At 47.4% G+C, this 26,117-nt stretch overlaps 1 protein-coding gene and 2 pseudogenes across 5 annotated transcripts in view; 2 read left to right on the forward strand and 1 right to left on the reverse strand.

The window, feature by feature from the left end:
- Positions 1-26,117, reverse strand: part of NINL (ninein like) — a 118,356-nt gene that overhangs the window by 69,026 nt on the left and 23,213 nt on the right. For 4 of the 5 annotated variants that reach the window (XM_083175975.1, XM_083175977.1, XM_083175974.1 and 1 more), the window contains one exon: positions 8,541-8,734. In XM_083175975.1, coding sequence (XP_083032101.1) covers positions 8,541-8,723 — 183 coding nt within the window. In that variant the 5' untranslated portion in view covers positions 8,724-8,734. Of the gene's footprint in view, positions 1-8,540; positions 8,769-26,117 lie in introns of all 5 variants that reach the window. The other variant, XM_083175976.1, reaches the window with a different exon arrangement.
- LOC146066047 (U2 spliceosomal RNA) lies at positions 21,980-22,086 on the forward strand (annotated as a pseudogene).
- Positions 22,874-24,139, forward strand: LOC146062879 (uncharacterized; annotated as a pseudogene).

The raw sequence follows: 26,117 nt of genomic DNA on the forward strand, positions 1-26,117 counted from the left end.
GGAGCTAATTAGCTCACTTGTGATTCTGTGAGGAGACCTGCAAAACATGCACTGTTGGTAGCTCTCGAGGACTAGGGTTGGCTACCCCAGTATTAGGCCTTAACAAGAGATAAATGCAAGGGTGATAACATACCTCCCAACATGACCCTCTCCAGGAGGGACACAATGCTCTGTTTCTGGATTTTCCTCTTAATTTGGGATTGCCATCACCTGTGGTGAAACACCTTTCTTATTAGTTAACCAGTTCAAAAAACAGGTGATGGCAATCATACAATAAGAGGAAAGTCCAGAAACAGAGCAATGTGTCCCTCCTGGCATGGGTCATGTTGGGAGGTATGTGATAAGGAGAGATAAACATCCAGCCAATCACCTCCTCACTGACTTTTTTCAAACACAGCCTGTAACACGGCAGTGAGGTGATTGGCTGGATGTTTATCTCTCCTTATCACCCTTGCATTTTTCTCTTGATAAGGCTTAATACATCTACCCCTGTGTTCTAGAAGGTTCAGACACACACTGTAGAACAGACATTCACAACATCGGTCCCTAAGGCACACTACAACAGGGTTGCCTACCTGACCCTCTCCTTCAGGGAGAAAATGCTCTGTTCCTGGACTTCCCTGGTAATGTATGATTGCCTGCAACACCTTTCCTATCAATTACCTAGCTCCCCACAGGTGATGGCAATCCTACATTACCAGGGAAGTCCAGGAACAGAGCATTTTCTCCCTGAAGGAGAGGGTCAAGTAGGCAACCCTGCACTACAACTGGATACACACCTAAAGATTTATCGGTCTGGTGGGAACAAAAATCTGGAAAACAGACAATGATTATTCAGACTCATTTGCTAAGTCTGTTTGATTTAACAAAAATATCCTAAATCATTTTTAGATGTTTTTCAGTGTCTGGAAGCAAATGGTTAATGGTCATTAGATTGTAAGCTTGCGAGCAGGGCCCTCCTACATTTTGACTGTCTGTAAATACCCTGTTTTGTTGTATCACTGTCTGCTATTGTAAAGCGCAACGGAATATGCTGCGCTATATAAGAAACTGTTAATAAATAAATAAATAAATAAATAAATAATATGGTTCCAGCTTTTTGTTTCCACCAGACAGATTACAGAAAGATTTGTGGGTACTTGTTTCCTAGCACGGCCACAACGATCATAATCGCGGTCATCGGGGGTAAAATCGGGGCCATCGCATGCGCAAAAAAATCGGGTGCGATGGGCCAGACGTGATGCCCGCGATTTCCCCATAGAGAACAATGTTAAATGCCTCAATTTACCCGCAATGACCACGATTTCCCATAGGAAACAATGTGAAATGGCTCAATTTACCCAAATTATCATAGGAACAATGGTAAATGGGCCAAAAACACCCCATAACATTGAAATGTCCCCCCAAAAGTAGTTTATGCCACCACGTGATCAACGTGAACCCGAAGCGTGGCGAGCGCAGCGGTACGCGTCCTCCGACCTTTTCATACCCCTACTATCCACTAGGGCGTGGAGTTGAGAATAGAATAGTGTGGCGAGCGGACGCGGATACCTGTGAAGCCCGCGAAGGGACGCGTTTACCTGTGAAGGTATCCGCGTCCCCTCGCTGCGCTCGCCACACTATTCTATTCTCAACTCCACACCCTAGTGGATAGTGGGGGTATGAAAAGGTCGGAGGACGCGTACCGCCGCCCCTCGCGGACTCGCTGCGCTGCCACGCTTCGGGTTCACGTTCATCGCGGGGTGGCGTGAACTACTTTTGGGGGGACATTTCACTTGTCAGGGGGGTTTTTGGTTTTTTTGGGCTTTCTGGCCCATTTACCATTCTTCCCTATGATGATTTGGGTAAATTGACCCATTTAACATTGTTTCCTATGGGAAATCGGGGTAATCGCGGGTAAATTGAGGCATTTAACATTGTTCCCTATGGGGAAATCGCGGCCATCGCGGGTGGACCATTTAAGCATTTTTAGGCGCACACGACGCGACCGACCCGATTTTTCACTGTTTTCAATGGAAAAATCGGGGGCATCGCGTCGGTCGCGTCGCAGGCCACTAAAATTACCCCCGATGGCCAAGATTTGTGGCCGTGCTAGGAAACAAGTACCAATTTGTGTGTACCCAGCTTTATGGCCCATACTGTACACCCTGGGCAATCCCGACCGCCGGGTGATATCAGTGGCTGGGTGGACCCAGCGGGGTGCCAGCACTGGCAAGGTCATACAGTTGTGGCATACTTGCCTACCTGACCCTCTCCATGAGGGAGAAAATGCTATGTTCCTGGACTAACCTAGTAATGTATGATTGCCAGCACCTGTGCTGAGCCATTTAATTAAAAAGAAAGGTTTCACCACAGGTGATGGCAATCATATATTACCAGGGAAGTCCAGGAACAGAGCATTTTCTCCCTCATGGAGAAGGTCAGGTAGGCAAGTATGACGAATGATTAAGGGGAACATGCTGCAGCCCTCGTTGCTGCGCTCCCTCATCTGTACATACAGAGATGACGGGTAGACAGCTTGAAAAAGTCTCCGGTATCCAGGAGACGAACTGCGTTGCTAAACTTCCGACAGACCCTGCCTAACTTGTTCCTGACTCCTGCCCTCCACATTGCCGTTGTCACTTCCGCCCGGATCACGGCTTCCACCGCTACTGCTGCGACCCACGCCGATTCCCGGCGCTCCACGTGCAACACCTCACGGTGTGAAACATCCAGACACCTGGACACCCAACGGGTCAGCGCAGCCACCAGCACCGCGCTCTGTGTGGCACACAGCAAGTCCACCTCTGCCCGCACATGAAGGTGCATTCCATCGGGACTTCTGAACAAGGGTGAGCAATTAACCCCTGCACTTGCAATTTCAACTTGTATTAACACGCAAGCACAGCAGTGAAACATACATCTGCCTATTGCTGGTATTGAAATATTTGCATGTCAGCCCAGTTACTAATTAAGGCTTTCGCTTGACTTCACTAACAAACTTGATTATTTTAAGCTACTAACTGCTCATCTCACCAAGCGGCTTATTCAATGTGGATTGCATCTCCCATTTCCCCCTAACTATATATATACATTCCAGCTGGGACGCCAGCACGAAACTAGTCAGGAACCAAGTCTAGCCTTTTATACTTTTCAGATATATTGTCTGTTTTAAGATTGTATATGTTTGTTTGTCCATTACATTCCAATTTCAGTTTTTGTACCCCCCTATACTGTCTTTACATTTTCTGTTTTCAAATATAAAATATTTTACCATATTTCAACAGCGTGTCCTATATCATTGTGCTCAGCGTGAGATTACTATTTCTTTCACCAAATTTATTACCTTGGTTATAGCGCGGTGTGTACCCCCAAACAACTCCTGCCCCCAGCAAACCTTCTTAGAGTCTAGGCAAACTCTCCACACCAGCAGCAGGTACCCAAGAGTATAAGCTGATCTTTGTACTACACACTTCCTGTATATACTCTTTTTATTAGTGCTGGGGCTCTTGAGAGAGATGTCCTCCTTCTCTCAAGAGAAACATTTCTAGAGATGACGGGTAGAGCCGTTAATGCCCCATGGGAGAGTGCATTGTGCATCATTGGAGGCTCTGTGATATGTGTTTCGCTCTTAAATCGCCTAATGTGTATGGGGCTTAACCGTGCAGGTTTTAGTGATGTCCAGGCTTCAGCACAGATAGTTAGTACCTCAGTTGTTGTAATTTATCTAAATCACCTGTGATCAAGCACACCCTGTCCAATATATTGGGCTTTAAATTTAATTTTATTCAATATATATCACTGGTCCTTCCGCCAGTGTGTACCAACGATATGTCTGTGAATGAGACACTCGCACGCCCCATTCGCCTACATTGTTCTGTCTAATCCCCTGTACACATTATGCTAGATAGACAGAACAGAGGGGCAGATGTATGAAGTGTCATACATCTAGGTGGGAGAAGGGACATCAGCGCATGTTATGTGCACAAATACCGCTCCCCCCCCATGTAAGAAGGAACATCCATTCTGTAAATGCACCCCTGTCAATATCGCTGCTGCCATCTAAGAGAATGAGCACTGAACGTTGCGCCCCCTGAAGCTATTGACTTCGACAGCTGCAGGTAGCGATGCCCTATCCCCACAGCAGGGGGTGAAGCAGGAAGTGTTATAGCGTAATAAGCACCACAATACATCTACCCCAGAGTGTGTGCACCAGCAAGGTGTAGTGCCAGTGGAGATAGTGTGTATGTGAGAGAGAGCACGCTGTAGAAACTATGGGCCTGATTCAGACCTGTTCACATGCTAGCGAACAGGTCAGCGTCACTCTGCTAAAAGCCTGCCCCCTGCTACCAGCGCCACCCGCATCCCCTCGCACCGTGCGGGCGCTGACATCAGCCACCCGCCCAGAGCAGGCAACACCATGCCTGTGTTGCCAGGGGAAAACCCAGCTTTTTATGGAGACTCCTATTAAACGTTGGGCGTTCCCCTGCTACAGCCCCCCATTTCTGGGCATGTGCAGACGCAGGGTGCGTGCAACCACGGCAAACAGATTGTTCGTCGGGTCAACATTGAGGGGGGAGAGTGGTGCGGTGGGCCGGGGTACTCAACCATGGGAACACCCAGCGTTTCATGGACGTTCCCATACCTCATATACACACCCTGGCAATTGGGTATATATATATATATAATCCGAGGGTTTCTCCGGGGAGAAAATAGGCACTCTCCTAAGTAAAGTCATAAACTTGTTGTAATCCAAGTATTTTGATTTATTAGTCATCCAATAAGTTGGTACAATATATTGTGCTCAATGATACTCCGACGTTTCGGTCCAATATAGGCGGACCTTTATCAAGGAGCATGAGTCAGCAAAGTACACATAATCATCGATGGGGCAACATGAAGTATGTTGGAAAACCTCCTACTGCAGGAGGACACCATGGTGTCCTCCTGCAGTAGGAGGTTTTCCAACATACTTCATGTTGCCCCATCGATGATTATGTGTACTTTGCTGACTCATGCTCCTTGATAAAGGTCCGCCTATATTGGACCGAAACGTCGGAGTATCATTGAGCACAATATATTGTACCAACTTATTGGATGACTAATAAATCAAAATACTTGGATTACAACAAGTTTATGACTTTACTTAGGAGAGTGCCTATTTTCTCCCCGGAGAAACCCTCGGATTGTACTAAGGTGTTCATACTTGAAATGAACTCCCTTTAGGCACCCCGCCCGCTGCTACTATTACACACCCCGTGCGAGTGCGGTCTTCCACAGAATCTATATATATATATATATATATATATATATATATATATATATATATATATATATATATATATATATATATATATATATATATATATATATATATATATATATATATATATATACATACCACTATTGTCCCACACAGCAGACATTATGCCACACTGCAATGACCACACATTATGCCATAGTAGCACCCCCATCCTCCCCACTGTAAAAATCAGTATCATGCTATATTCTATTGCCCCATATAATGGCACAGTGTACTCACAGCATCAGGCAACAGCCAGCCCAGCAGAGCAGTTACAGCCTCAGGGGCAGATTTATTAAGCTTGGAGAAGAGATAAACTGGAGATAAAGCGGAGAAAAGGTAAAAGGAGATAAAGCACCAGCCAATCAGCTGTGTTTGAAAAAGACAGTTGGGAGTTGATTGGCTGGTGCTTTATCTCCTTTTACCTTTTCTCGGCTTTATCTCCAGTTTATCTCTTCTCCAAGCTTAATAAATCTGCCCCTCAGTGTGTATCACTTCCACAAGTCTGCTGCTGCTGATCTTCACTGGAGGAGCAGACCAATCACAGCTCAGTACATGCTCCTCTGACCTTTCAGCACAGCCTCCTGGGGGGTAATTACCCAGTAGTGCAGGCATTCCCAACCTCGGTCCTCAAGGCACACCAACAGTGCAGGTTTTGTAGATATCCAGGCTTGAGCACAGGTGACTTAATTAGTATCTGAGGGATTCTGATTAAACCATCTGTGCTGAAGCCTGGATATCACTAAAACCTGCACTGTTGGTGTGCCTTGAGGACCGTGGTTGGGAATGCCTGCAAGTAGTGCATTGCCCAAGCCAGACTCCACTGCCTGTCTGAATCTGAGTATCAGGGCCCCTCTAAACCTTGTGGCCCAGGATGACTGTCTCATTTGACCCCCACCCCTGTTGCCGGGCCTGGGCCCATAGGTACTGCCCCCCTGTAACCCCCCTAATCCAGCTAGAACCTTAGTAACTACTGAAATGCACCAAAGATGGCTGCTTCCCTGTTTTCTGTCAAATGTTCTATATTTTTTGCAAATCTGCCCCAAAGTTGTGTCCTTCCTAGCTTTCAGGTCAGCATGGCTTCAATTAAGGGGCAGTACCCCGGTGTGCTGGAGACGTGGCTGCATGGCCACATCAATGTGGCCAAGACTCCAGCTATATAATGCTGATATTACTGGCAATGGGTACAATGTTATTCAGCATGAAATGGGACCATTGGCTGTCAGGTCCACCCACTTCAATCAAAAGTGGGCATCTTGGTGGAGTGCAATATGCTGGCTCCGGGAGACTAGGAACACCACTTGATATTCGGGCGATACTAGAAAGATCCGGAAATGTAGGTAAGATCTGAACCTATATGAATTATGTTCAAGAGTTTTATAAAGTGCCCAAAATACTGTTGTATACAAACACCACATAAATCGGTACTTATGTAGTAACTGGACTGCCGATTTTGAAATCGGGTCCATCGCATGCGACCAAAATCGCGATCGATGCGATGGACCCGATTTTTCCATAGGATTCAATGTTAAAATGGACCGAGTCCATTTTAACATGGAATTCAATGGGAAAAAGGGGTCCTTTTCATACCCCTACTATCCAAGTGGGCATGGAGTTGGATATAAACCTGTGGCGAGCGTAGCGAGGCGAGCGGACACAGAATACCGTTCGCTCGCCACGCTTCGGGCTCGGTGGCTCGCTACAGGTTTATATCCAACTCCATGCCCACTTGGATAGTAGGGGTATGAAAAGGACCCCTTTTTCCCATTGAATTCCATGTTAAAATGGACTCGGTCCATTTTAACATTGAATCCTATGGAAAAATCGGGTCCATCGCATCGATCGCGATTTTGGTCGCATGCGATGGACCCGATTTCAAAATCGGCAGCCCAGATAATAAGTACCCATAAATCAAACTATTATAATAACTTGCATACAACATTCTTCAAAATATCAGGTCTATACAAATGAATGTGCTTTAAATCACATTGTAAGTGAAAAAATATGTGCTTTGGTATGTTTATGGAAGGCAGCTGGAATTGGCATCTGTGCTATTGTAGTGAAGAGGATTCACAATGAAAGCAGCGATTTATAGAGTACATTTTGGAGCACATTTTGTATGTTATCAAAGAAGATTATAAAAATAGATTTCACTATCATACCATTCACCACTTTATATACAGTATACAGTGATAAGCTTGTTGACCTACTTATCAATATCCAGAAACAATTCTAATTAAATTCTTTGGCTAAACAATTTTGTTTAATAGAAACCTCGGTTGCGGTTAATATCCATGACTGTTGGGATGCAGGCAGTCAGAATACGGATGCCGGCATCCCAACTTGCAACCAGAAGTACGGCGCCAGAATCTAGACGATGCAGATGCTGGAATATAGACTGTCAGCCTATAGATCACAAGGATGGGGAATTTAAGAAGTTAGGATTAGGCTGGGGGAGGGTTAAATTTAGGCACTAAGAGGGAACATAGAATTAGGCACTAACGGGGCAGGCTAGGATGTGGTGTGTGTGTGTGTGGGGGGGGGGGTGTTAGGATTTGGTTGCTTTGAGGGAGGGATAGGATACCGGACCCTTGTTGGGATTCTTTATATCGTGGTACAGGCATCATTATCCTGACTGCCGGTATCCAGTCCACTGATCATCAATATACATTCCAAGAAACCAACTGAATGAATCTCCTTTCTAAAATCTGATTCTTAATACAGTAATATTGACTTACATTTGTAATACTATGGGCATTGCTCATCGCATATGTTAATTCGCTGCTTGGTACATTCCGTACCAAGCAGCGTACTAACATATGCGATGAGCAATGCAAAGGGAAGCTCTCTCGATAAGAGCTGTCCTTTGCGTCCACCTCGCGGCTTGGACTTCCTCGTTTCTACCATGGAAATCCCTCTGCGCATGTGCAAACACTGGCGGCCATGATGCATGCTGGGAGGAATAAGTGTCAGATCCCTCACACAGCAGAGCTGTGAGGCTAGAGCTGGCCTAACCCTTGCAGCGGAGACCCGCCGGGAGGGGCTTTAGTGCATTTCAAAATGTGGTAAAAAAAACCAAAACTGGGGTTTTACTGAATTTTTTCTTTAGTACATCCCGCCTAATGTGAGAGAAAAACTACTGAAGTTTTCGACAGGAGACAAATCACATTATAAGTCATTCTACCTAAATATTCTGTTAATTCCCGCGTTCACAAGTATGCATCTACCTATGTCATTTATTATATTAGAAACAACTTACCCTAGAAAAGAGATCATTTCCGAGTAGGGTCTGCAGAAGTAGTGGGAGCTGTGCCTCTAGGTGGAGCTTGTGACAGAGGTCTGTCAGCTCGTCTTTGTCAAGGAACCCTGTGCCCGTGGTATCACAACTGTTGAAAACCTCTTGAAGTTGGGACACATATTTGTTCTCCTCTTCCTGGTCCATCCCATAGCAAACTGTAATGCCGGAATTTCAGGATTAGCAGATATACTGTATATGAAAACATGGACATAACACACTGTCATCCACCATCAATACATATCAGGGTCTCCAGCATTATCAAGGAAGGTATATGTCATAAGGTCGACAGTCAAAAGGTCCACCACTATTGGTCGACAGTCAGAAGGTCTTACAGACATTACAAGGTCAACATGGCCAAAAGGTTGACATGAGTTTTCCATGATTTTTTTTTTTTTTTTATCGACTTGTTCATACTTGACATCGTAGTGTGCATAGAGGAAGAATATAATAGTGTGCCGAGCGCAGCGAGCCCCCATGCCTGAAGCATGGCGAGCGCAGTGAGGGTACGCGGTACACTAATATAGTGCCAATGTCGACAGACACCCAAAAAAATTAAAACCTGATGTCAACCTTTTCCACATCGACTTTTTTTTTTTTTTACCATGTAGACCCTTTTAATGCGTCAACCTTCTCCTTGTCAACTAATAGTGGTCGAACTTTTGACTGTCTATCTAGACCAGGCATGTCCAACCTGCGGCCCTCCAGCTGTTGTGAAACTACACATCCCAGCATGCCTTGCAATAGTTTTAGCATTCCCTAATAGCAATATTATGGCAAGGCATGCTGGGATGTGTCGTTTCACAACAGCTGTCGGGCCACAGGTCGGACATGCGTGATCTAGACACTGTTGATACACACCCATCAGGGAAGGTTGCCCACTAAATGACAAGATGATCCTGAGAATGCTAAAAAAAAAAAAAAAAAAATACTATACTTTGTGCTCAAAATGTGTATTCTCTGTATTTTTATATTGACTCTCTGCTTTAATGTGTGTAAAATTACTGACTTGTGTAGGCAAGCATATTTTAACAATGAGGAGAACATTTCCACGCCTGGGGATATTTTTGCTTTGAGTGTTACATAATAAAAGTGTACATACAGTAGGAAAAGATAAGATACAAGGATAATATGATTTCAAATATATTAATACTAGTCTTAAGGCCCGTCCGACTGACAGGCGGAGATGATGCACAAGTTGTTCAGGGTTGGTGGGGTAGGCACCTTGTAGCATGAGCCCTCATTCTAATTCATTCGGAACAGGGAAAATTTTCCTATGTTTGGGGCTCTGCACATGGTATATTATGCGCACACTAACAGTTAGGAGCAGATTGGATGTTAATGTCTCTCCACAGCGAGATGCATCATGCATTGCATGCAAATCCTGCCAATTATCACATGTATAGTAATGTTTAATAACTGTGTTTCTACTGTGCCATATAAACGTACCCACAGTTCAATTTATGCCACACTATAGTGCCTTCATTATAGTGCAACATTAGTGCCCCAGTTCCTATTCTGTAACATTATAGTACCTTCTACATTACAATGAGCAGACTAGAAAATGACATAACAGTGCCCTCTAGTTCATATTGTGGCACATTACACTGGCAACCAGTTCAAATTATGCCACATCACAGTGTCATCTTTACTATTATAACATTCACTACACACCCCTAACTGAAAATGTAATGTCACTCAATTCAGACTGAGCAATGGAGCAGACAACTTTATAACCTGGATCCAGGCCCCTCTGGGCCCCAATAGCAATAAAACCCCTTTCATCCACAAAGGGGCAGATTTATTAAGCCTGGTGAAGTTATAATGTGGATGGTACTTTATCACTGGACAAGCAGCTCCTAACTGTCATTTGTGAAACCCAGCCTGCAAATTAGGCTGGTATACAATAAGCCACCCAAAAATAAGATATTTCTCTGATTTTTTTTTCCTTTGGGCTCTCCAATCCAAAAACACCCAGAAAAAAAAAAATTAATTCCCCATGAAACATTTGGACTTTCACTAGAAACAGCCCCGATTCTAAAGGAAAACACGTCTGTTTTCAGGGGATTGTGCTTTCCCTGCCAGAGGCAGGTGAAACAAAATCCCATATAAGCCGTGACTCACGTTGGGTTATCGGGGCTAATTTTATGGCCCCAGCGATGACACAATTACCCCTGATCAATGATCAGGAATAATAGAATACCGACCATAAGCGAAATGTGCTGTTTTTCTGCACACAGGTTGGGATTCTCTGGCTTTAGAATGTAAAACCAACATTTCTATATGGATCTCAGAACTACAACAAATGTAAATAAATCCAGAACTCTAGAACAAGGCAGCTGTGCCTGTAGCCAATTACATAAATGAGGTACTGTATTTTTCCATTCTGTGACAGACTGCAGACTACATGCTGCACTCATGTTGGAGTTTGGAGGCCAATGGGAATGTTTCCCTATAATTCAGCTGCTATTTTAAGTGACCCTTTACATCCTACACACTGTGTCAGCACATTTTTTCACGCACAGTACAAAGTAGTAGAAAACCACAACTCTAATAGAATACCACATTCCATACAAAATAAAAGTGGGTATTTGGGATAGTTTTAAATAGCCATTTTCTCTGGCATTGCAGACACAAATTAAACTTCCAAGAAACATTACCGATTTAAATTTGGAGTCAGATCCACAGGAGCATAAAATACATAAGAATGCTTCGAAGTACCGCTGGACTAAGTAATATATAGAACAGGAATGTGCAACTTTTATTATTATTTGAAAGTACATTGCAAAAGCCGTCATTTTTGACAGGCTTTTAACTAGTTAATACAGCAATTGGTAATTGACATTTCTGTGTGGCTATAGGGTGGTGTCGAAGAGACAGTGGATAGTGAAACCATGGAAGATGAACCACTCGAGAAATGGCGATTACCATTTATCTCAACTAAAGATCCTTCCTCTTTGGATTCTGGAAACGTGTCTCTGAACTGGCTACATGGGGACTCCTGCGGTCCTCCACTAGCTCAGAGCATCTTTGTTCCCGGTACCTTTCTCAGACATCGCAGATGAGCCAGGACACTTCTTCCCAATTTCAGCGGTAGTTTTGGTACAACTGTAGTAGCCGTCACTAAAAGAAACTACCAAAAGGAGGATGGCAACAACGACGACAGATGATCAATCTGGTTCCAGCACCCTAACTCGCCTTGCCCTTGTTGTGCTGACACTTCTTGGCACCATCTTTTAGATGGTTTATATTTTGCAGCGCCATATAAACAAAATTATACAGACATACATGCATGTCCAACGATGAGTAATAGACTCGGTCTGTGTTTACACGAGCAGCAAAGCACAGAACGCTGTAAGGAGTCTCCCAGTCGCTCTTATTGCTGCATAAACTAAGGAATTCACATTTTGCAGAACCTGAAGTATAGAAATATGTTCTTGCCATGTGGTGGGTGGAATGCTAGGGCTTACAGACAAATGTATCACTGCAATGGATGCACAGATTCTTAAGGCGCCCATACACTAGGCATGGCTATTTTATGGTGATTTGGTCACTTTTTATCTGATTGCGGCAATAAATCGGATGAAGTGTCCAAATCACATGTTTTTGACATCAGGTTCAGTGCGTTGTGCGGTCCCCCGAGCATCACATAGGAGCCTGAAAAACGTAAGTGATGCACTATAGATTTCTCTCCTCACCAAGCCTTTTTGGCAGGCTTTGGCTGGGATTGCATAGGATACATTGTATGCAAAATGACTGCATACAATGTATCATATGTAGGTTCCCGTGCAGTTCAAGGGAGATCACGGACGACTTATCCCTTCAGAGAAGTCCCCCTAGTGTATGGGCACCTTTAGGTCCATTCAAAAAAACAAAAGCACAAAAACAAACAGTATGTCATTAATCGGGGGCAGCAGGGACAATGTAATGGTTAGCATTCAGGCCTCACAGCATTGAGGTCATGGGTTCGATTCCCACCATGTGCAGAGTTTGTGTATTCTCCCCATGCTTGCGTGGGTTTCCTCCGGGTTCTCTGGTTCCCTCCCACAATATACTGGTAGCTTAATTGGTCCCAAGAAAATTAACCCAAGAGTGAATGTGTGTACGTGTACATGTGGTAGGGAATATAGATTGTAAGCTCCACTGGAGCCGGAACTGATGTCAATGTTCAACATATTCTCTGTAAAGCGCTGCCGAATATGTGTGCGTTATATAAGAAATGGTTAATAAATAAATAATTAGATATGCATTAAAAAAAAACTGGTGCCACCATAATATATAGGTTAACTTAGCCAAATAGAGACAGGAAAAAATAAAACCCTTCAAGTGTAAATACTTCTTCTCTTGATGTCTTTATTAATATATTAATGACCCCTCCGGAAGAATCTTATACCTTTGAGTGCCAAGTGAATTTGTCAAAATAGCTGTGAAAATTGCCAAGCAAACTATTTTATTCATCATAATGGCCTGTAATGTTTGCCTTAGGAAATAGAATCTTTTTAAAACACTTATTTTGAATTTATTTAACAAATGTGAGCTACGCTGGAACGTTTAGTGGCTATTTTTAAACATCTCTCTAAGATGTTGGTACTCAAAGAGTTCAACAATGTGGATGGGAATATCAGTATTTCATAAACCATTGAGTTTGTGTACAACTCTGAATCAGGCTATAAAGCTCAGTGTTCTATAGAAAGTAATATTCAGGATTTCTCTACTACCCACACAGAAAAAAAAAAAAAAAATTCAGAAGCACCATCTCTGGCCAACAGGGGAAGTAAAGAACATCAAACATTGCACGTTCTGACGGTGTGATAGAAACACTAGTGTCTTAAGTAAGACGAGAGATAGGATATGGCAATAGAAAGGAATGCATACATAGGCAGCCCAACAGTGAGTATAACCACAGTTATGCAAACACAAGGCAAAGGTTACCAATACATACAAGTACTATATGAGGAAATATTCATGTCATATACAACAATCAGTCTGGATCGCTGCCCCAGCGTGAAGCAGGTTACAACTTGCCCAGTAATTAGGTTGGAAATAAAATCTTCATGTTTAGGATGCTCAGCTTCCATATGGCTGTTGTGCAAGATTCATGGCAGCTTGTGCATTACATCTGGCTCTTCTGGATTATTTAGTAAAGCTCCTCAATCAGGGCCACGAGATTGTTATCTGCCATTAAATTCTATGTTAAAAGGTTCCCGCTTACCACATATTGGGGCAGATGTATTAAGCTTTAACCAGAGATAAATGCAAGGGTGATAAAGAGAGATAAATGTCCAGCCAATCAGCTCCTTACTTACTGTTTTTTTCAAACACAGCCTGTAACATGGCAGTTGGGATGTGATTGGCTGGACGTTTATCTCTTTATCAACCTTGCATTTATCTCTGGTTAAAGCTTAATACATCTGCCCCAATATGTGGTAAGCGGGAACCTTTTAACATAGAATTTAATGGCTCAGTGACCATATCAGCGACCATATTGCCAACAATAAAGGCTCGTGTGTATGCACCTTCTGGCTTAATACATCTGCCGCATTGTTTCATCTGCATTGTACAGCCCTGTATAGTTTTACAGCTAATGATATGAGTAGATGGTTATGTGCAATGTACAAGCATAATCTATACTTACAACTGGCAAGTAGTGATGTCAACGCTATAAAGATCTGACATGGCAATTAGGTCACATGACTAAAGGGGCCAATACACGGTCCGTGAAACGGATCAGTTTGGGTCTTAATTAGCATGCATCGTATCGGATCGCATGCCTAGTGCATGCAATGCGATCCGATACGATGTTTAGCTAGTACAAAAAATAGGATTTGGGTACCTACCGGTAAATCCTTTTCTCGTAGTCCATATGGGATACTGGGCTTCACTACTATGGGGGATTGAGACCTCCGCAGGAGAGACAGGCACATAAAAGAACTTTCAGTGTGGGTGCACTGGCTCCTCCCCTCAATCTCCCTCCACTAGTCAGTTAATGCAAAAACTGTGCCGAAGGAGAGCATGTGAGGAGTATGTGATAATGTATTGTGGTGAGATTCATCCAGCACACCCAAACGAACAAAAAACATATAAAAGAGGTGAATCCTAACAACTTAAGAGGACACCTGTAACTAGAACAAATCTATAGTCATATTTAACCTGTAGAAAACAAGGCAAAAAGCCTAACAATAAAGTAGGTCTGACAGCAGAAAAAGCCGCACTGAGGCGGGCTCCCAGTATCCCATATGGACTACGAGAAAAGGATTTACCGGTAGGTACCCAAAATCCTATTTTCTCTACCGTCCAATGGGATACTGGGCTTCACTACTATGGGGAGGTCCCAAAGCTACCAGAACGGGTGGGAACGTGCGGATTCTGCTGTAGAACCGCATTCCCGAACTGGGAATCCTCCCTGGCCAGGGTGTCAAACTTGTAGAACTTCACAAATGTGTGTTGCCCTGACCAAGTAGCGGCCCTGCAGAGCTGCATTGCCGACACCCCTCGAGCAGCCGCCCAAGAGGTACCTACAGACCTGGTTGAATGAGCCTTTACTGAAAAAGGAAGCGACAAACCAGCTGATGCATAAGCCTGCTGGATAGTACATCTTATCCACCTGGCAATGGTACGCGTTGAAGCAGGTAAACCCTTCTTCTGCGCATCATAAAGCACAAACAGGCTGTCCGTCTTACGGATCCTAGCTGTGCGCTTGACATACCCCTTAAGGGTGAGGACCACATCCAAGGTATCTGGTATATCTGGGTGTGTCGCGCTAGAAGGAACCACAATAGGTTGGTTTAGGTGGAACCCTGACACCACCTTTGGAAGGAATTGTGGTCTAGTCCTGAGTTCCGCCCTATCGTTGTGGAACACAAGATAAGGGCTCCGACAAGACAAGGCCCCGAGCTCGGACACCCTCCTGGCCGAAGCTAGAGCCAGCAGAACAACAGTCTTCCAAGTGAGGTGTCGCAGCTCAGACTCTTCCAGAGGAACAAACCGGGCTGATTTTAAGAAAGTAAGAACTACTTCCAAATCCCATGGTGCAGTGGGAGGCACAAAGGGGGGCTGAATCCTGAGCACCCCCTGTAAGAAGGTTTGCACTTCCGGCAAGGCCGCAATCTTTTTCTGAAAAAACACAGATAGTGCGGAGATTTGGACCTTTAAGGAACCCAATCTGAGTCCCTTATCCAGGCCAGCCTGAAGGAAACGTAGCAGACTGTTTAATCGAAAACTGGCCGGAGGCAAGTCATTCTTCTCACACCAGGCAATATATCTGCGCCATATTACATGATAATGAGCAGCCGTCACCGGCTTCCTGGCTTTTATCATTGTAGTGACGACAGAGGGATGGAGACCCCTGTGGACTAAGATCTGCCGCTCAACCTCCAGGCCGTTAAACGTAGCCGCTGTAAGTCCTGGAAGACGAACGGGCCCTGGAGGAGCAGGTCTTCTCTTAGGGGCAGACGCCACGGGTCTTCCACTAGCATGGCCTGAATGTCCCCCTACCAGGCCCTTCTTGGCCAGTCTGGTGCCACCAGTATGGCCTCCGTCCCCTGATGCCGGAGCCGCTTTAGCACCCGAGCCAACAATGGGAGAGGTGGGAAGAGGTACACCAATTGGAAATCCCAGGTCCAGGTGAGAGCGTCCACCGCTATCGCCCCTGGGTCTCTGGTCCGTGCACAGTACATTGCTACCTTGTGGTTCAATCGTGAAGCCATCAGGTCGATCTGAGGGAGCCCCCACAGATCCACTATGGCATTGAACACTTGAGTGTGAAGGCCCCACTCTCCCGGGTGAAGATCGTGACGACTCAGGAAGTCCGCCTCCCAATTGTCGACCCCCGGGATAAAAATGGCAGACAGGGCCTGGACATTCTGTTCCGCCCAGGACAGAATTTTTGACGCTTCTCTCATGCAAGTCATGCTCTTGGTACCACCCTGCCGATTTATGTAGGCCACAGTGGTGGCATTGTCCGACTGGACCTGGATCGCCTTTCCCTGTAACAATGGAGCTGCCTGTAACAGGGCATAGTAGACCGCCCTCAATTCCAGCTTGTTGATATGAAGGCCTGACTCCAGTGGAGACCATCGACCCTGTAGGCGGACTCCCTGTGTCACAGCTCCCCAGCCCCTCAGGCTGGCGTCCGTGGTTACCAGAATTCAGTCCTGGATCTGGAACCGTCTGCCTGCCAACAAATTGGATGAATCTAGCCACCACTGTAGCGAGATCCTGGTTCTTGTTGCAAGGCCAATCCTTCTGCGCATCTGCAGGGGGGAGCCGGACCACTTTGTCAGAATATCCAATTGAAAAGTCCTGGAATGGAAGCGGCCAAATTGTATTGCTTCGAATGAAGCCACCATCTTGCCTAGAAGCCGGAGGCAAAGATGGATCTGTACCAGAGGTGACTGTAGGACCTCCCTGACCAGCTGTTGTATTGCAGTGACCTTTTCCATCGGCAGAAAAACTTTTTGTTCTGATGTATCCAGGATCATGCCCAAGAAAACCATCCTCTGGGTTGGAACCAGCGATGATTTGGGCATGTTTAGGATCCACCCGTGGTCTCTTAGAACCTGTATGGACAGATTGAGAGCACTGCTTAAAGCCTCCGCCGACCCTGCATTTATTAGCAGGTCGTCCAGGTATGGCACTACATTCACCCTTCGGAGCCTGAGTAGTGACATCATTTCCGCCATTACCTTTGTGAAAACCCGCGGGGCTGTCGACAGGCCGAAAGGTAACGCCCTGAATTGGTAATGGTCGTTTCCCAAGGCAAACCTGAGATAGATTTGGTGTGGGGGCCAGATAGGAATGTGTAGGTAGGCGTCTTTGACGTCTATAGAGGCCAGGAACTCCCCTCTTTCTAGGCTGGCGATCACAGAGCGCAAGGACTCCATCCTGAACTTGAACACGCGCAGGAAGGGGTTCAGTGACTTTAGATTCAGGATGGGTCTTACTGAGCCGTCTGGCTTCGGTACCAGGAATAGGTTGGAATAATATCCCTGGCCCTGCTCCGTGTCTGGCACCGGTACAATTACCTGAGACTGAAGCAGCCTGGTAATGGCCCCTTGAAGGAGCACCTGATCTTCCTGGGATGCTGGAAGTGCCGACCTGAAGTATCGTCTGGGAGGGGGTTTGTCGAATTCCAGCCTGTAACCTAGAGAAATGAGACCTCTGGCCTAGGAATCCAGACCCGAGGCGTCCCACACATGGCTGAAATGCAACAATCGCACTCCCACCGCGAGAGAGTCTCGTGGCGGGAAAACCCCGTCATGCTGCAGGCTTAGAGGAAGTCGCGGCATTTGGACGGTCCTGGGTGTTGGAGGTGTTAGGCTTCCTAAACTTGCCTCTCGTGCCCCTGCTGGCATTGGAGGCGCCCCTAGCCTTGGGGCGAAACCTGTTCCCACGAAAGGACTGCTGGGAAGCACCTGTGAAGGTACGCTTTGCAACCGTGGGGGCTGATGGAAGGAAGGTAGATTTTCCTGCCGTGGCTTTGGAAATCCAACCGTCTAATTCACTGCCAAACAGCCATTCTCCTGTAAAGGGGATACCCTCCACACTCTTCTTTGAGTCTACATCTGCAGACCACTGCCGCAGCCACAAGGCCCGTCTGGCTGAAACCGCCATGGCTGAATTGCGCGCGTTTATTGCGCCCAATTCCTTTTGTGCCTCGCACAGGATTTTTGCGGTATCCTGAATGTGACGCAGGCTGTCCCCTATCTGGGCCACAGTCATGTCACCCAACAACCCTTCTTGGATCTGGGTTGACCAGGTATGAATAGCCTTGGCCATCCAGCAGCTGGCTAAAACTGGACGCTGGGATGCCCCACTAGCCGTATATATGGACTTGAGGGTAGCTTCCAGCCTTCTGTCCGCCCCGTCCTTAAGGGTGGATACACCTGGGACTGGTAACAACACCTTCTTAGAGAGGCGGGAAACAGAGGAGTCCACTACCGGTGGCTCCTCCCATTTCTTTCTGCCCAGAGGTTCAAAAGGATATGCATTTGTGAACCTTTTTGAAAGAGTAAACCTCTTATCAGGGTTTTGCCATGCAGCCCTGAAAGCAGTTTCTAACTCTGCCTGCTCAGGGAAATACACTGGCTGTTTCTTCTGAGTCATGAAGAAAGGATCTCCTTCTGTGGATGCCTCTACTGGGAGATCTAAAACATCCCTAATGGCCCTGATAAGGGGCTCGGGACCATGCACTGCTGTCTCAGGAGCTGGTTCCTGCAGACCCTGCTCCTCACCCTCCTCCAATATGTCCTCATCATCCTCATCTGTGTCAGGATCCATAGCAGTAGCCTGCCTCTTTTGAGGCTGTGCGGGCGGAGGAGGTACATTTTGGGTATGAAGAATGTCCACCCTGGCAGCTAACATGGACAATTCCCTCTGAACCCTCTGCGTTTGCTGAGTGTTAGTGGAAAGCTGTGAAGCCACAGAATCCAACAAGGTCTTTATGTTGGAGGCCCACGCAGGCTCCTGCTCGTCTGCCTGCGACTGCCCCGCAAGCTGTGGGGGAACCCCACTGATCTGGGTGTCAGCACTACTGGGCTGTGGTGACATACAAGCCTCACAAGTAACCTGGGACTGTGACTTGGGTACAAACTTGGTGCTACACACCATACAAGTGAACTTTTTCACCATGATGAGATAGTACTACAATGTCTGTAGTAACAAACACAACCCCCACGCAGTCACACACGTGCACACACTGCTGGATGTGTTTCCTCTGAGTGAAAACAGACTATGTGCTTGCTTTATGCTGTGTCTGTAACTAAACAGTGGGGAAAAAACAGAGCAATTGGGGAGCCAAGTGCACCCTTAACCTGAACTCACAGATATGGGTGAGCTGGTAACGCTAAACACAGTGATATAAACAACACAGTGTCTGACTAAGCTAGATAGCGCAGCAGCGCTAAATCGCTATAAAAAACCTGCTGTCTCTGCCGTGCTGCAAGTACCCGGATCCACCACGCCAGTGAGGAGCCCTGTAATGGAGTCTGGCAGCGTGTGAAGAAGCAGGAAGTGACAGCGCGCGCCCAGCAGAGCTTGGTCCCGCTCTGAGTGAAGCCCCGCCCCCTTACACGGAGCTGGCGCTTACATATAATTATACTGACATTTTAAAGGTGTAAAATACATATCATACATATACCCTGAGGGGTGTCCCTGGTGGTCCAGCGGCAGCACCCCTATGCCAGTTATCAGACGCGGTGTTCACGCGGTCCCTGCTGGAGAGCCGCCATTACTAGCCGTCGTCTTGCCGCACCAGAAATGGCTGCGGGGACCCCTTGTGGGACCCCCAGCCTGTACTCACCACCGATGTCTTCAGACCTGTCAGGGGTGTGCGGCGGCTAGGGGACTTGCTCGCTACAGCGCAATGCTGTGCGGTGACAAGTCCCACGCAGGACTGGATTGTCCTGTAGCAGGGTCAGCTCTGCACCTGAAGAGGTCGGGGACTGACCCTTCCCCTGACACCCACGAAGCAGGACAGCTGTGTGGTCACCACAGCGCCCCAAAATAACAAACTTGAAAATAAATGTGGAAAAAACTCTGGAGCATCCAGAAGCACTGCCTCTCCTGAGGCACATTTTTCAAAACTGACTAGTGGAGGGAGATTGAGGGGAGGAGCCAGTGCACCCACACTGAAAGTTCTTTTATGTGCCTGTCTCTCCTGCGGAGGTCTCAATCCCCCATAGTAGTGAAGCCCAGTATCCCATTGGACGGTAGAGAAAGTATGTGCAGCACATACTTTTTGTACAGTACTATGAGATGCGCGGGAGCGCGCATCGCATAGTACTAAACGGACGGTCCGGGAACGGACCGTCTATGGGTACCTTAACATGTTCTGTGGCAACATGCACAAATCAGTGTGGCAAAGACAAACGTATACAGGAAATCAAATCATACAAGCAGTTTGGTTTAAATAAGTGACAGTAGCTTTTTATTTGTTTAGGCATGGGGCAAAAAAAAAAAAAAGTGTCAGCACAGTGGTTAATACCGCAGTCTCACAGTGCTGGAATTATATGACTGATTCTGACCAGGATCCTACCTGTATGGACTTTTGATGTTCTCCGCAGGTTTCCATGAGTTTCTCCAGAGTACACCACTACCACCACACACACACACACACACACAAGTTTATCTTTTGTATAGGTTAAACCACAAGGTTAAGCTGGCCATACATCTACATATTTAGGGACAGATGTAACAAGCTTCAAAAAGTGATAAAATAGTAATAAACCAATCAGCTCCTAACTTTTTATGTTATAGACTGGCTTTAAAAAAAATGACAGGTAGGAGCTGATTGGCTGGTTGTTTATCACTCCATTTTATCACTTTTTGAAACTTGATATATCTGGCCCTGTCCGATCCGGATGTTTGGAACAAAAACATGGTAATATCGGAATGTCGGTTTTGTCAGTTTTCCAGCATTTTGAAGTAGATGGACAACTGTCATTTGCTTTCATCCATTACAAGGTTTTTGTTCCAACCATCCAGATCTGACAATAAATCTGTAAATATATGGCCAGCTTTAGGGGTAGTGATTGTGCCATTTATAAGGCATGTATACACAGTATGATTTTTGCTACTGGACGATTTTGACAATGTGCACTTGAGATTTTGCCTATGTTCACTATGATAATCTACAGTAAAAATAGAGTTGCCTGCACAGTCTATTTCGCTAGGCGATACGGACTTAGTGAGGACACACATCAGTATTGCCTGCATGTTTAACACTGTGCGATTTTGTCAAACCTTCCCAGTGATATTGACTAGTCAAAATTGCCTTAAAAAAATCACACAGCGTGTACAACCCTTTAGGGCACGGATGGGGAACCTTTAATCCTCTAGCTGTTGTTGAACTACACATCCCAGCATGTCCTGCTTCAGTTTCGCTATTTAGCCATGCTATAACTTGAAGGGCATGCTGGGATGTGTAGTTCAACAACAGCTGGAGGGCCAAAGGTTCCCCATACTTGCTTTAGGGTATTTAAGGTTGGGGCCACATACCTGGGTACAATTAAGATCTTGTAGAGGAGCTGCAGCTTACCAGTACGAGGGACAGGCTGTACATCACATCACTTGTTCCCGCCCCCAAATGCTGTGATTTGCAGCCCTGCCCCCTTCACATGGACCCATAATTCATTGTAGGATCTCCTTATCCTACCCAATTAAGCCCCTTTGTGAGGAATATGCATCCCCCTGTTGGTTGTATTGTCATCCTGGTCTAGTTAAACCGAGTACTGCACAAGTACACACAAAATCTGAGTTATGCACAAAGTTGTTGGAAGCCATTCCAGCAGTCTCTGTGCGTAAGGTATGCATTATGAGCCGTCCATGTTTTATAGATGTTGCATAGAGTATCCAGGGACTCACAGGACAGGACATATCAATATTTCCTGTGGGGTAACTACAATGAAGTTTCTCGGCCTTTTGGCTAAGATCAAGTGTAGTATCTGTTCTTATCAGTTTATTCTGAGAGGCAGCTCTGCTCCTTGTTTCTTGGACCGACAACGGTCCTTCTCAGGGCTACCGCTGCCAGGCCGAGAAGAGCGAATTGAACGAAGACGTCGAGACTGCGAGGAGGAGAAGACATCGCTGAAGAGGGAGAAGCCGGAGAAGACTGAGGGTCAGACTTGCTCTGCTCTGCCCTCCGAAGCGACTGCCGACCCCTCCACCTCTCGACGCCGAGGAAGAAGCTCCGCCCCCGACTGCGAGGAGAAGAGGATTTCGCCAGAAGAGGAGATCAACGCACCCTAGCCACCTGGGAGAGGCAGACTTGTTTGCTCTGCCCTCTCGAAGCCTTGCAGCACTCCCGAGCTGCCTAGGAGGGTCAGACTTTCCTGCTCTGCCCTCTGAAGCCTCCACCGCTCCGGAGCCGCCGCCGAGGGTCAGACTTTCTGCTCTGCCCTCCGAAGCTCTGCAACGCTCCCCAGCCTCCGTGGAGGGTTAGACTTGCTTTGCTCTGCCCTCTGAAGCCGTGCATCGCTCTCTAGCCTCCTTGGAGGGTTAGACTTGTGTTGCTCTGCCCTCTGAAGCGTCCTCTTCATCTCCTCCTCTCGTCGCCGGAGAAGACCCTTTGCCTCGACTTCAGCTGCCCCGAGAAGCCGGAAGGATGGCCACCGCCTCCACTTCGGCCCCCCTCGCTGGGAGGAAGCCCGGGAAGAAGGGTAAGTCACCGGCCGAATGTCCGACCAGATTGGCCGGCCCTAGCTCCACTGCCCCTTCTGTGACACCACCAACGATGCCCGTCCAGGACCACTCCAAAAGCGTCCCAGCCCTGGAGCCCTGGATGAGGCAGACCGTGGTGATGAAGCTAAAGGAGGTAGATGGCCAGGTGCCGGACATGACGGTTGAGTACTTCGGCAAGAAGATGGTCCTGGAGCAAGGATTCTCTGCACCTGAAATGCTCAGCGTCCAGAGCTTCTTCAGAGGCATCTTCTACGCCACCTTTGCCTCCATCGCAATCTGCAAGAGGTATTGGGAAGCGGTGAAAGCGGCGAAGCCTGAGTCCCCTCTCTCTCGCTTTGTGGGCAACTGCCCTATCCAAAGAGAGGAGAGGCGGGTGACGGTTTCAATGCGAAGCCCACACACAAACATCAAGGACATCGTCACTTTTCTCAGCAGATCCTGCACCGTCATAAAGGACCCCACAAGGATCCTTTACGAGAATGGACTCTGGACTGGAAAGTGGTCGGTGATTGTCAGGCTGCACAAGGACACTTCGTGCCCAGATGGAGTCAAGCACCTCAGACCGTGCTTCTCCCTGGGGGGAACTGCAGGACTTATCCACTACGTGGACCAGCCACGCACTTGTCGTAAGTGTGATGGAAAGGACCACTTTGGGAAGGAATGCAAGGTCCTGGGCTTGCAAGATTTGTCGACTGGCCGGCCATGAGACAAAGGACTGCCCCACGAAGAAGACCTGCAACCTGTGCGGCTCAGTGGATCATGTCTACAAGGACTGTCCAAGTAGAGCAAGATCCTACGCCGCAGCAGCATCGGGTGTGATCGTCCCTCCCAAGGTGCCACCCACACCGGTGCAGAGGAAGAAGGTTCCGCAAAAGCAAGGTGGTAAGAAACCTTCCCCCACCATTCCTAACCCTCCTCCCCTCCCTCCCTCTGTGACAGCTACTCCCATCCCGGCTGCTCGCACCACCCCCCCTCCCTCACCCTCCCGACCTGTGATCCAACCCACCCTTCTTCCCACCACCCCCTCTCGCCCCCCCCCTGTCCCTCTCCTCTCCGAGGAAGAGTTTCCACCACTTGCCCATGCAGGAAATGTACAGCCGAGAAGGAAGAGGAAGGAGTTAGACAGCCCAGCTGCTGACCCAGAATCTTCCAAGAAAGCGGCAGTCGAATCGGTCGAGCCAGACCAGGACTCCCTCACCCTCGAGGAGGAGATGGAGGCATATGCAGAGGTCTTCGAGGAGAGTGGGGTGCCTGAGCTTGACAGCCTCAACAACATCGACCAACTGCTCAACAACATCGAGACACCCCAGCAGGGAGATCCGGTGGCCGACCCAGAGGAAGCACCTCCCGATGGGAGTGGTAAAGTATACGTATCGCCACAGTAACCTTTTTCTCTTAACAAATGGTAGCTTTTAACCTTTTTACCATTAATGTGAGGAGTATTAAGGATAAGTGCAGACGTCAATCTATCTTTGCTTTTCTTGACATTCAGAAATGTGATGTGTATATGTTGCAGGAATGCTCTCTCCCTTTCTCCAGGTCCTACAGGCACCTGGCCCGGCAGTGGTCCCATGGTCCGTCCTACTGGTCCGGTGGAGGTGAGTGCAGGTCTGCAGGGGTAGCCATTCTTATTAGGGGTAGCCTCTTCACGTTGGATTCTGTTCAGGAGCTTGTCTGCGGCAGATTAATAGTCGTAGACGGCTCCTGGGCAGGCGAGCCCATCAGGCTTATCTGCGTGTATGCTTCACCTTTTAAGAATGAGCGTTTGGAATTATTCCAGACTCTGCGGACCCAGCTCGCCACCACCAGGGCTGTAGTGATGGCCGGGGACTTCAACTGCCCGATTGAAGGGGATGGTCGAAGCACCTGCAACTCTGCGAAGCTGGACATCACGTCCAACCTGCTCAGGGAAATGGTGGCCGAAGCATCACTGCGGGACGCTGTGGGCTCCATGGGGGCTGGCTCCGTGAATTTCACGTGGAGCCGCCCCGATGGCTCCGTGCGTTCCCGCATTGTCTTTGTGTTCACATCCCGGGCAGTGCAGCAGGTTAGGCATTCTATGGTTCCCTGCTTCTTCTCTGACCACAGGGCCATTCACTTCCAAGGAATTCTGGGCCATGGGTTTCCATCTGGCCCAGGCTCCTGGAAGTTGAACTGTGCCCTACTGGAAGGGGAGGAAGTACTGGCTGAGCTTAAGGATGCCTACATCACATGGAAGAATGACAAATGTTATTTTGACTGTATGTCTGATTGGTGGGAATATGCCAAATCTAACATCCGCAGTTTCTTTCAGGCTAAAGGGCGTATCCAGGCATGCGACCGTAAGAGGAACCTCAGAAAACTGCAGCGTGAGCTCCAGTCCATGGTGGACCTCCAGCGGTGCGGCTGGGACGTGAAGGACGACCTGGACGAGACCAAAAAGAGCCTGAAAAGGCACTTTGAGGAGGAGTCCAGACGTATCGTCTTCCGTTCCAAGGTGGAGAATCTGGAGAAGGGTGAGAAGTGCACTTCTTTCTTTTTCAGGAAACTCCACTCTGGCCATACGCCCCTGACAGAGCTGCGTGATGAGAATGGCATCCCCAGACAGGGGAAGGAGGGCGTGATGAAGGTCGTTCGCGACTACTACAGCGACCTCTACTCCCCTAAGACTACAGACACCGATGAGGCGGATAAGTTCCTGTCAGGTATCACTAACACTATTGATCCTGCAGGTAAATCAGCCATGGACGCTCCCCTGGCGTTGGAGGAGGTGCTCTCTGCCGCTAAATCCTTTAGGCAGGGCAGGACTCCGGGCAGTGATGGTCTCCCAGCAGAGCTCTATGTTGCGCTGTGGGATCTCATTGGCCCGGACCTGCTCGAGCTGTACGAGGAGATGGTGGTGGAGGGCAAAATGCCTCCTTCGCTGAGGGAAGGAATGATCACGATCTTGTACAAGCGTAAGGGGGAGAGATGTGACCTGAAAAATTGGCGTCCCATCTCTCTTCTGAACGTGGACTACAAAATCCTCGCCAAGGTACTGGCCAACCGGCTGAAGGCTGTCATTGGGCAGATCGTTCACCCAGACCAAACCTGCGCCATTCCCGGCCGCAGAATCGCAGACAGCCTTGCCCTCCTCAGAGACACGGTCCATTACGTGAAAGACCGTAATGTGTGCACAGCCCTGATCAGTCTTGATCAGGAAAAGGCCTTTGACCGTGTCTCCCATGAGCTGATGGGCAAGGTACTGCGTAAATTTGGTCTTGGTGAGCTATTCTGTTCGTATGTTAACCTGATGTACCTTGACATTTACAGCTCGGTGTTGGTGAACGGCTGGAAGACTGACCCCTTCTCTGTTATGTCTGGGGTCAGACAAGGCTGCCCTCT

Source organism: Crinia signifera, chromosome 3, assembly GCF_055691185.1.
Source record: "Crinia signifera chromosome 3, ASM5569118v1, whole genome shotgun sequence".
In the NCBI taxonomy this organism is placed as follows: domain Eukaryota; kingdom Metazoa; phylum Chordata; class Amphibia; order Anura; family Myobatrachidae; genus Crinia; species Crinia signifera.